General features: G+C 51.2%; 1 protein-coding gene across 1 annotated transcript; it reads left to right on the top strand.

Annotated features, from left to right (window-relative positions):
- Nucleotides 1-1,719: 1,719 nt before the first annotated feature.
- Nucleotides 1,720-8,382, top strand: BHLHE40 (basic helix-loop-helix family member e40). The gene is made up of 6 exons (XM_080809953.1): nucleotides 1,720-1,823; nucleotides 3,561-3,904; nucleotides 4,073-4,142; nucleotides 4,396-4,503; nucleotides 5,438-5,561; nucleotides 6,879-8,382. The coding sequence occupies exons 2-6, from the start codon at nucleotides 3,825-3,827 to the stop codon at nucleotides 7,733-7,735; spliced, it is 1,239 nt and encodes a 412-aa protein (XP_080666079.1). The 5' UTR covers nucleotides 1,720-1,823; nucleotides 3,561-3,824; the 3' UTR covers nucleotides 7,736-8,382.
- The last annotated feature ends 890 nt before the right edge of the window (nucleotides 8,383-9,272 follow it).

Here is a 9,272-nt window from a genome sequence, read left to right as displayed (position 1 = left end):
ATAACACTATAGACTCTCCCCAACACACAGCATCAGAACTTCAAAATCCTGAGTCTCAGTAGGAAAAGAAAAGGAAAATCCTGTCCTTCCCTGTACAAAATTATGTTCTCTCTATACTTAAAATACAGGACAGGGCTACAAAACGTCGGAATTACCCAGTGCAGCTGCTCAGTGCTGAAATGCACAACTCTAGAGGGTGCTCTCACAGACTGTGATGTGAATGGCTCCCCCTGGAGTTGAACAGTGCACAACTCATATAACCTTACCAGGCAGCCAAGAGTATAATGATTAAGAGTACCAGCTTAGGAGCCAAACAAACCTAGGGTCTAGTTCCACATCTAATCTCAGGCTATATAACCTGGGGCAGGTTAGTTAACCTCCCTGAGCCTCAATTTCCTTAAGAGAACACATATACTCCGAGGACCCAGTTCAGCACGTGGCACATAGTGGTTCTCAATAAATATGTGTTAAATGAATGTAAAAATGACTAATACCTGCCTTATAAGGTGGTGGTGAGGACTAAATGAATTAACACAAAGTTTTTACAGACAATCTAAAAAATAAAACAGCATTAAACAAGTATCTACAAAGATAACAGAATGAAATTTTAAGATTGTTCCCAACCTGCATCTTTCAGGTTGGGAAGGAATTATTTTTGTTTAAATTAATAAAAAAAATAATCACAAGGTGCTGAGAAAAAAATGGACCAATTGGTATAAAATATATAAAATCTGGATACAACAGAACTTTGATAGGGTGGAGATTCTTTTCTTTTTCTATGTGGAGATATTTCTTGAAGCTTGAGAACACATTTGAAACAAAAAGCAGGAAAGGCATACCTTTTGTTATTTCCAATTGTAGAACAGGTAAAGACAAAAAGTACTGATAACATCAAAGCATTCTAAGAATGACATTGGGCCATGGGAGCTGAAATGTTTGGGTTCCTGTCTGGCATGGGGGGGGGAGCAGGGTATATGACAGTTCAGGGACATGTGTTCCTTCCTCCCCCAGTGCTTCTTTCCTGGTGGAACTGTGGTTTTGGTGCAGTCATGACAATCCTTCACCCTTATTAAAGTCGCACAATGAAGCAGGTCGCCCTAGATTGAAAGCACAAACCCGGACTGGCGGGTCCCGTCCTTCCCCTGTGGTTCTGTGCCTACCTCCGAGCAGGAAGTTGCGGTGCAGTCATTCCCTCCCTAGAGATGGCTGATAACAGAAACCAGCAAAAGTACATTCTGGGAGGGAAGAATCCCTGAGCCCCCAAGAGAGGTCACACCAGTTAGCAGTTAGAAAAGGAGGCATTTCTCACACTTGCTAATGAGTTCGACGCTTGTGAAACATAAACAGGAAGTGGGAGCTCTCCAAAGCGACCTGAAGGAAATCCACTCCCAGTTTGGTCAAAGTGTGAATCCCAGTTCTCTAGGTTGTCAAGGACACTGCCAATTAAGACTGACACCCCCAAATTGCGCCTGAGGCGAAGCTTCACCCAGTCCCAGGGGCGACCCCGTTTTTGGTTTTGTTTTTTTTTTTTTTTTAATTTTTTTTTCCAATCCTTCCCACAGCCAGGCCACTCAGCATCGGGGTGACTGACCCGAGGCGCGGTGGGAACCGCTTACAGTCATCTCTCAACTCCCCGAACTTGCAGGGCAGGGCAGCGCAGAGGTCAGTGAAATCCCCAGCCAGGCCTTATTTTAGTCATGAATTTCCACTGGCTCCCTCCTCTGACTGCATCAGCGCGGCTCACACCGCGGGCTTGGAGTTCCAGCTGTTTTCCCTGCTTCGGGCTGTTAGAAGGTCACACAGACCGGACTTTGCCGGGGGAGGTAAGTGTCCCCTCCCCCAGCACCGCCACCCCACCCCTCCCCGCTTTGTGGAGATGTGGGGCTGCTTGGGGTAGGCGTTTCTGCCCCAAGCTCAGGGCAGTGGGTTAGCTTCTTCCTCCTTCTGTTCCCACGCATCTTAGTCCGTATTAAATAAATTTTGAAACAAAACAAAGCAAACTTTATCTTTTTTTTTTTTTCTGTCTGCCAGTGGCATCTATATATTTTCCCAGGGCTGTCTTCCCCTCATTGCCCAATTTATGCTCTTGCCAGAGGTTCCTGTAAATCCAAGGGCAGAATCTGTTTGATTCCCCACAGTAGCTCTAGCAACGGTCACTACGCCCGGCACCCTGGAGGGGGCTCAACTGATCTGTATCGACTGAATGAACGCTAAGATTTCGGTATGATGGACAGATAGTTTTTTCTAGACTCTCTCTTCCCTCCCGCTCCGGGTGCGGACCGCCAACAGCGCCGCCCAAGTTCCTGGTAGGCGAGGAGATAGCCCACCACGGCGGGCACACCGCGTCCCCGGGGCCTGGGTCCCACGGGCGGCGGAGAGGGACTCGCAGGCGGAGGCCCTGTGGCCCGAGCTGTGGCCACGTGAAGCGTCACGCCCCGTGCTGCTGCAGGGCAGGCGTCGCCGCCGCAGTTGTGTAACGCTGCAGCCGGAGGGGAGGCGACCCGGGAGCTTCTGCTCCGGAGGGGGCAGGGTAGGGAGGGGAAACGCAGGGCACCGCGCCCGGTGTCTTTCGGGGCCGGACTAACCGAAGTGGGGTGAAAGTGGGCACTGGGATACACGGGGGCGGGGGCGCAAGAGGGTGCCCGCCGGCCCGCAGGCTTTACCCAGGAGCGGAGCTCGGGGGGAGCAAGGGGCCCGTGGCGCACACGCTCGGCGGTCAGGTGCGCGCAGCGTGCTCGGCGGCGCCCTCGGCTGCCCCTGCGCTTGGCTGCCAGCCCGCTTCCCATGGGGTGACATCCGCCCCGCCCCTCGGCCCCTCCCCACGGCGGGCAATTCCTGGACGCCCGGCTGAGGGGTGGGGGCGGGGAAGCCGGGACGGAAAGAAACACCAGCCTCTGGGGAGGGCAGGGGGGCCGGGCGACTCCCTCCGCTGCGCGCCGGTTCCTCGGAGCCGGCCGGGCGGGGGAGGAGGAAGAGGGTTGGGCTGGAGCGAGCGAGGGGATATTCCTCTCCCGGCTTGAGTCAGACGCGGGCGGATCCGTCCTCCCCCGTTCCCTCCCAGGAGACGGGAACTTACTTCATTTCCCTGGGGCAGGTTCGCCCACGTTACCAAACCTCCCCCCCTACCCGGCCCCAGCGCCTCCCCGGCCCCTTCCAGCTTCCGCGCCCCCCACCCGGTTGGGCAGGACCCAGGCCATGCTGCCACCCCCTCTTCGGGGAAAGGCAGCCGCAGCCGCAGACACCTGGGGGCCGGGGCTGGGGGTGGGGGCTCCCTCGCAGCCGCGGGAGCGTTGTCCAACACGTGAGACTCATGTGATGAAGCCGGGGGAGGGCGGGCAGGTCGCTCCTTCCCTCCCTGGCAGCGGCCAGACGTGCCTGGAGTCACAGGGTAGAACACGTAGCTCCAACCCACCCACTCGCTCCCATTTAACCCAGCCCGCAGCCTCTCCATTACTCCTCAGCTCGCCCCCCCACCCCCCTCCGCCCTAGCCGCCCCCCCCCAGCTCCCTCCCGCCTCCCCGCCCGCCCCACTTCTCATTCACTTGGCTCGCACCGCGCAGACGGCGCAGGGAGCACACACCGCCAGTCTGTGCGCAGAGCCGGAGCCAGAGGCCGCGGGGACACCATGCACGCCCCCAACTGAAGCAGCACCTCAAAGCCGCAGCGCCCGGCAGCCCAAGCGGATTTCAGAGAGCTCAGACTCAGAGGAACCCTTGAGGAGAGACACCCCCCGTCGCCCCCTTGAAGCCCCTTGCAGGACAGTGCTCACCCCGACGTTCCGCTACTGCAGACAGGAGTGCACAGTGGCCCCGGCTCGCCGCGCCATGGAGCGGATCCCCAGCGCGCAACCGCCCCCCGCCTGCCTGCCCAAAGCTCCAGGACTGGAGCCGGGAGACCTACCTGGGTAAGTTGGTACTCCCCGGCCCTTTCAAGCCTCAGCTCCAGCCCTGCGTTCTGCGCCGCTCTCAACTCAGAGCCGCTCTGGGCGCATCCGGGGGGCTTTTACTCGCCAGGGCTCTTGCAGCCTATGCGCACGCAAAGTCAAGACCCTATCTGGCTCCTCTCCCTGCAGGATGGATTTTGCCCACATGTACCAGGTGTACAAATCGAGGCGGGGAATAAAGCGGAGCGAGGATAGCAAGGTAAGAATACCGCGCCCTTCGGGACCCCAGCCCCTGGCGCGCGCTGTTTCCAAGAAAAGTTTTTCGCTTTGAGCTTCGCGGGGCAATGCAAGGTGTGGGTTCGGTGCTTCTATGAAATGGCTTGGACTAGAAGGGGCAGAAAGTGGTTCTGAGTCACTCCGCGGTCCCAACTCTTACGGCCTCGGGGGGTGGGGGAGAGAGGGGCTTCTCACCCGCTTCCTCTGGCGCCCACCGCCCCCCGTGCGCCTTGCAGGAGACCTACAAACTGCCGCACAGGCTCATCGAGAAAAAGAGACGTGACCGGATTAACGAGTGCATCGCCCAGCTGAAGGATCTCCTACCCGAACATCTCAAACTTACAGTAAGTGAGAAGCTGGCCCCTCTCCAAGCCAGCTCTTCTGCCCAGGGAGAGGGCGGGGGTCATTCGCCGCCTGCAGGCTCCACTGGGAACTGCAGGCCAGATGGGCGGCTTGGAGCTTGCGGGTGGCTCTGTTTTGGGGTACCCTTCCCCAGCCCTAAGATTTTTCTGGCAGCCTCATGCAATGAACTGAGAACTGCTTGGACTTCTCTAAGCTGGCTCTAACCCCAGCTAGCCTTCGTTTTCAAGATTTTAAGCCTTTCCTTTCTGGTGATTTTCAGGGTTCTTTAGTTTTGCTGACTTTGGTAAACCAAGCAACACGCAGATTTTATTTACCCCCTTCTCTCCGCCCTACTCCTTTTGAAAAATAAAGAGGACTTGTTTGGGTGCGTGATTTTTATGTCCTGTTCTTTCTTGGCAGTAGCCAACAGCTTACTGGCTTGGCAGCCTTTGGTTGGGGAAAGGAAAAATAGTATTTGAGGAGGAAGTAAAAAGCCTAAATGAGCTGAGAGTTATGAAAGGGTGTCAGGAAAGAAGCTAGGGGAAGCCTCTTGGCTGCCAGACACAGTAGAAGTCCCTCCTCAGGTTGACAGCACTGTAGAGAAATGTTATCTCTGGATTCTCCTGAGTTCAGGTCAGCAGTGGCTGCTGGAGAAATGTATCTGTCAGAGCTTTCTCCTGATGTAGCTGCCTCTTCCCAAATGCCTCCAAAGATAAGTGACACTCGTTTTTTATTTAATCAGAAGTTTGTGGTTGTATGTATACAAACACACTTTTTAAAAATGTCATCTCCAAACTTAAAAATGAAATGTTATCAATCAGGAAAGGCTATTTCTTTACTCCCCCCCCCCTTTAGAGATATTTCCCATTGCTAATAAGTGTCCCAGAGGTGGAACTTCTCTGACCTCACTGCTGACTAAGGCTCTTTTTATTCCAGACTCTGGGTCATTTGGAAAAAGCAGTGGTTCTGGAACTTACCTTGAAGCATGTGAAAGCACTAACAAACCTAATTGACCAGCAGCAGCAGAAAATCATTGCCCTGCAGAGTGGTTTACAAGCTGGTGAGTGCCCGAGTCTGGTTATCATCACCTGAGAGTTGTAGCACAAATAGCCTGTGGGCTCAACATCTGGTATAAGAAACATTCTTACAACAAATTGCTTGTGCACTTTAGTTGGGGGAGATGTCATTTTATCTTTCCTAAAAGGTCAGACTTTTCATTTGGAATGCTGCTGCTTGCCACCTGGCATGAATACGTATTAGTCAAGTGGTAAAATATTTCTGTGACATTTTGGTTTAAGTGTTTCTGGGTTCTGGGACATGTTCCCCCTCTTGTTTAAAATGCCAGGGCACCTATAATTTGTGTCGTGGGTGTTTTACAGTTGGTCTTCTTAGTCCTCTTTCATTGGAGAATAAATCATGGGTATGCCCCAGTGTTTTCCTGTTTCTCTACTTCCTTATCGCTCTGTGTGTGGTATGGTCCTGGCAGGATGACAGCAGGAGCTTTTCCTGCATTTCATGTGGTTCCCTGAATAGCCACTAGGTATCTTGGTGAGTTGCACAATCTAATGAAACCGGTGAAGTTTCATCATTAGTTTCTACCGACTTCCAGAGAATCACAGTCACCTTGTAACCTTCTAGTTTCACCCCTTCCAAATAATACTGTACAGCCCAGGGAGAAAATCTTCTACCCACTACCTCATTCCATTCTTCTTGCCCTTCTTTCCAAGACTAGTATGATGAGAATCACAAAAACCTAGCAGGTGCTTCTGCCAGTTTCCTCATTGAAAATAGGAAGATGATGATACCTGATTACTTGGGGCTTGTGGATAGAATACGTGGAAAAGGCTTAGACATAGCTTTGAAATCTGAAGAGTCCAGCGCAACTGCAACTTTTTCAATGGAAAATAAGCTTACTTGGGTGACATCATTCTTTTATTCTTTATCTCATTCTGTGACTGGTCTTTGTCCAATTTGGCTCTGGTAAGACAGATGTTCTATAAATCCACTCTAGTTATAAACATACGAGGATGTTCAGTGCTGTGTCCTGTATAATGAAAACTCAGAAACAAGCTATCAATTCAAGAGGGGAAGTAGTCTGTCTATATTAATTTTGTTCTGTTTCTATGATGGGATTTTATGCTACCATTACAACTCCTATTTTACCTTTGAGTGGTAGAATAATGTATTATTTTTGTTCTATTATTTGTACTTTTCAATATAATCCAAATTTTTTCTGATCATACTACTTTCGGAGTTAGGAACACAAATCAGCAAGGGCTAGTAGCAAAAAGAAAAGCTCCCAGTCTTTGAGGTGTAGGTATCCTGGTGAACCATGGGGCGTTCTGAAATGTCTTCCTTTGGATCTGTGTCGATCCAGGTGAGCTGTCGGGGAGAAATGTTGAAGCAGGTCAAGAGATGTTCTGCTCAGGTTTCCAGACGTGCGCCCGGGAAGTGCTTCAGTACCTGGCCAAGCATGAGAACACCCGGGACCTGAAATCTTCGCAGCTCGTCACCCACCTTCACCGTGTGGTCTCAGAGCTGCTGCAGGGGGGTACCTCCAGGAAACCGTCAGACCCAGCTCCCAAAGCCATGGACTTCAAGGAGAAACCCAGCTCCCTGGCCAAAGGCTCTGAAGGCCCAGGGAAAAACTGTGTGCCGGTCATCCAGCGGACTTTCGCCCACTCGAGTGGGGAGCAGAGTGGCAGTGACACGGACACAGACAGTGGCTACGGAGGAGAATCTGAGAAGGGCGACTTGCGTGGGGAGCAGCAGTACTTCAAAAGCGATCATGGACGCAGGTTCACCATGGGAGAAAGGATCGGTGTTATTAAGCAAGAATCTGAAGAACCCCCAACGAAAAAGAGCAGAATGCAGCTCTCAGATGATGAAGGCCATTTCGCGGGCAGTGACCTGATCAGCTCCCCGTTCCTGGGCCCCCACCCACACCAACCTCCCTTCTGTCTGCCCTTCTATCTGATCCCGCCGTCAGCAACTGCCTACTTGCCCATGCTGGAGAAGTGCTGGTATCCCACCTCCGTCCCCGTGTTATACCCGGGCCTCAACGCCTCTGCGGCAGCCCTCACCAGTTTCATGAACCCAGACAAGATCTCAGCCCCCTTGCTCATGCCCCAGAGACTCCCTTCTCCCTTGCCTTCCCATCCGGCCATTGACTCCTCTGCCCTGCTCCAAGCTTTGAAGCAGATCCCCCCTTTAAACTTAGAAACCAAAGACTAGGGGACCCTGCTGCTCTGCTTTCCTTCCTCCCTACTCCCCTGCCCCTCTCCAAAAAAACAAAACAAAAAAAAAAGTGTGACTGCAGCAAGATTGTTCTAGCGTGTATGCTGAGATAATGTGAGGCACGGAGAGAAGATCTGGGGTGCGTGTGTGCACGCGTCTCTGCGCGTGCATCGGTTGTCGCTATAGGACATGAAAGCTCCTTTTGGCCTAGGGAAGATTTGAAGGATGGCCTGACATCAGAAGATTTGTGGGGGGGGGGATTGTAGCAGATCTCTGGGCTTTCCCCCATCCCAGAGAATAGCCCCCTCAGATACAGAAAAATCAGCTGGATTTTTCAAAAGCTTCAAAGTCTTGGTCTGTGAGTCAGTCTTCATTTTGGGAGCCAGGTCTGTGGCTTTTGAGAAAAAGGTACTTTCAAAAGAGGGCTTTCCAGAGTGCCGTTCCCAGCCAGCTCTTAGGACCCCACCCTTCTCCCTTTCATTGTTGCCGTGACTCACCAAACGGGGAGAGGGCAGCCGCACGGAGCTTTCTGCTAAGTGGTGAGGTAGCAGACACTGGCATAACACGGTAGTGGTTTGGGGAGATTTCTACAGGTCTGCTCCCCACCCCCTGCCTCCGATGAATAAAGAGAATGTAGTTCCCTACTCAGGCTTTCATAGTGATTAGCTTAATAAGGAACTGAAAAGGGCCCCCTGGTAAAGCTGAGCTGCCAGGGAATGAGGGAGGAGTCCCTTGGGCCTCTGGTACCTGTTTCTAAGTCTCAACCTAGAAAACAATCATGCTGTCCCGGGAACCAAAGCAGGGTCTGAGAAACGCAGGTGCCTAAGTTCCAGTCATCCCCAAAATGCATAAAGCCAAGTAACAAATTGCTACCTTCAACAAGCAGAGCTAGACTCCGTTTGCAGTTCTATCTAAAACTCCTTTTAACCAAGCTTAGCTTAAAGGCCTAACCAGCTCTTGGCACAGCAAGATCCTTTCTGCAGGCTAATGCCCCTCGCCCAATGGCATAGGGAGTGTCCTTATTGCTAAAAAGGATTCTGTCTCCTTCAAAGAAGTTTTATTTTTGGTCCAGAGTACTTGTTTCCTGACTTGTCCAGCTAGCCCTGCACCAGCTTTTCAAAATGCACTATGCTTGATCGCCGATCGTGTTTTAACTTTTTCTTTTCCTGTTTTTATTTTGGTATAAAGTCATTGCCCTTATTTGTAAAACTGTTATAAATATATATTATATAAATATATTAAAAAGGAAATGTTTCAGATGTTTATTTGTATAATTACTTGATCTACAAAGTGAGAAAAATGAATGTATTCCTGTTTTTGAAGAGAAGAATAATTTTTTTCTCTAGGGAGAGGTACAGTGTTTATATTTTGGAGCCTTCCTGAAGGTGTGAAATTGTAAATATTTTTATCTATGAGTCAATGTTAAGTAGTTGTTTTAAAATACTTAATAAAATAATCCTTTTCCTGTGGAAGAGAAAGATGGTCTGCATTTTTCTTTTGAGTACCCCAGTCGTGTAATAGGGCTGTCTTCCTG

Source organism: Martes martes (assembly GCF_963455335.1).
Source record: "Martes martes genome assembly, chromosome: 1".
In the NCBI taxonomy this organism is placed as follows: domain Eukaryota; kingdom Metazoa; phylum Chordata; class Mammalia; order Carnivora; family Mustelidae; genus Martes; species Martes martes.
This window is presented reverse-complemented; position numbering and strand designations above follow the sequence as displayed.

Bases quoted from the DNA above. Each gene is read 5' to 3' on its own strand.
- BHLHE40 (XM_080809953.1), top strand. From the start codon at position 3,825: ATGGAGCGGATCCCCAGCGCGCAACCGCCCCCCGCCTGCCTGCCCAAA. The intron at 3,905-4,072 runs GTAAGTTGGTAC...CTCTCCCTGCAG, and splicing joins GAGCCGGGAGACCTACCTGG to GATGGATTTTGCCCACATGT. The intron at 5,562-6,878 runs GTGAGTGCCCGA...GTGTCGATCCAG, and splicing joins GCAGAGTGGTTTACAAGCTG to GTGAGCTGTCGGGGAGAAAT.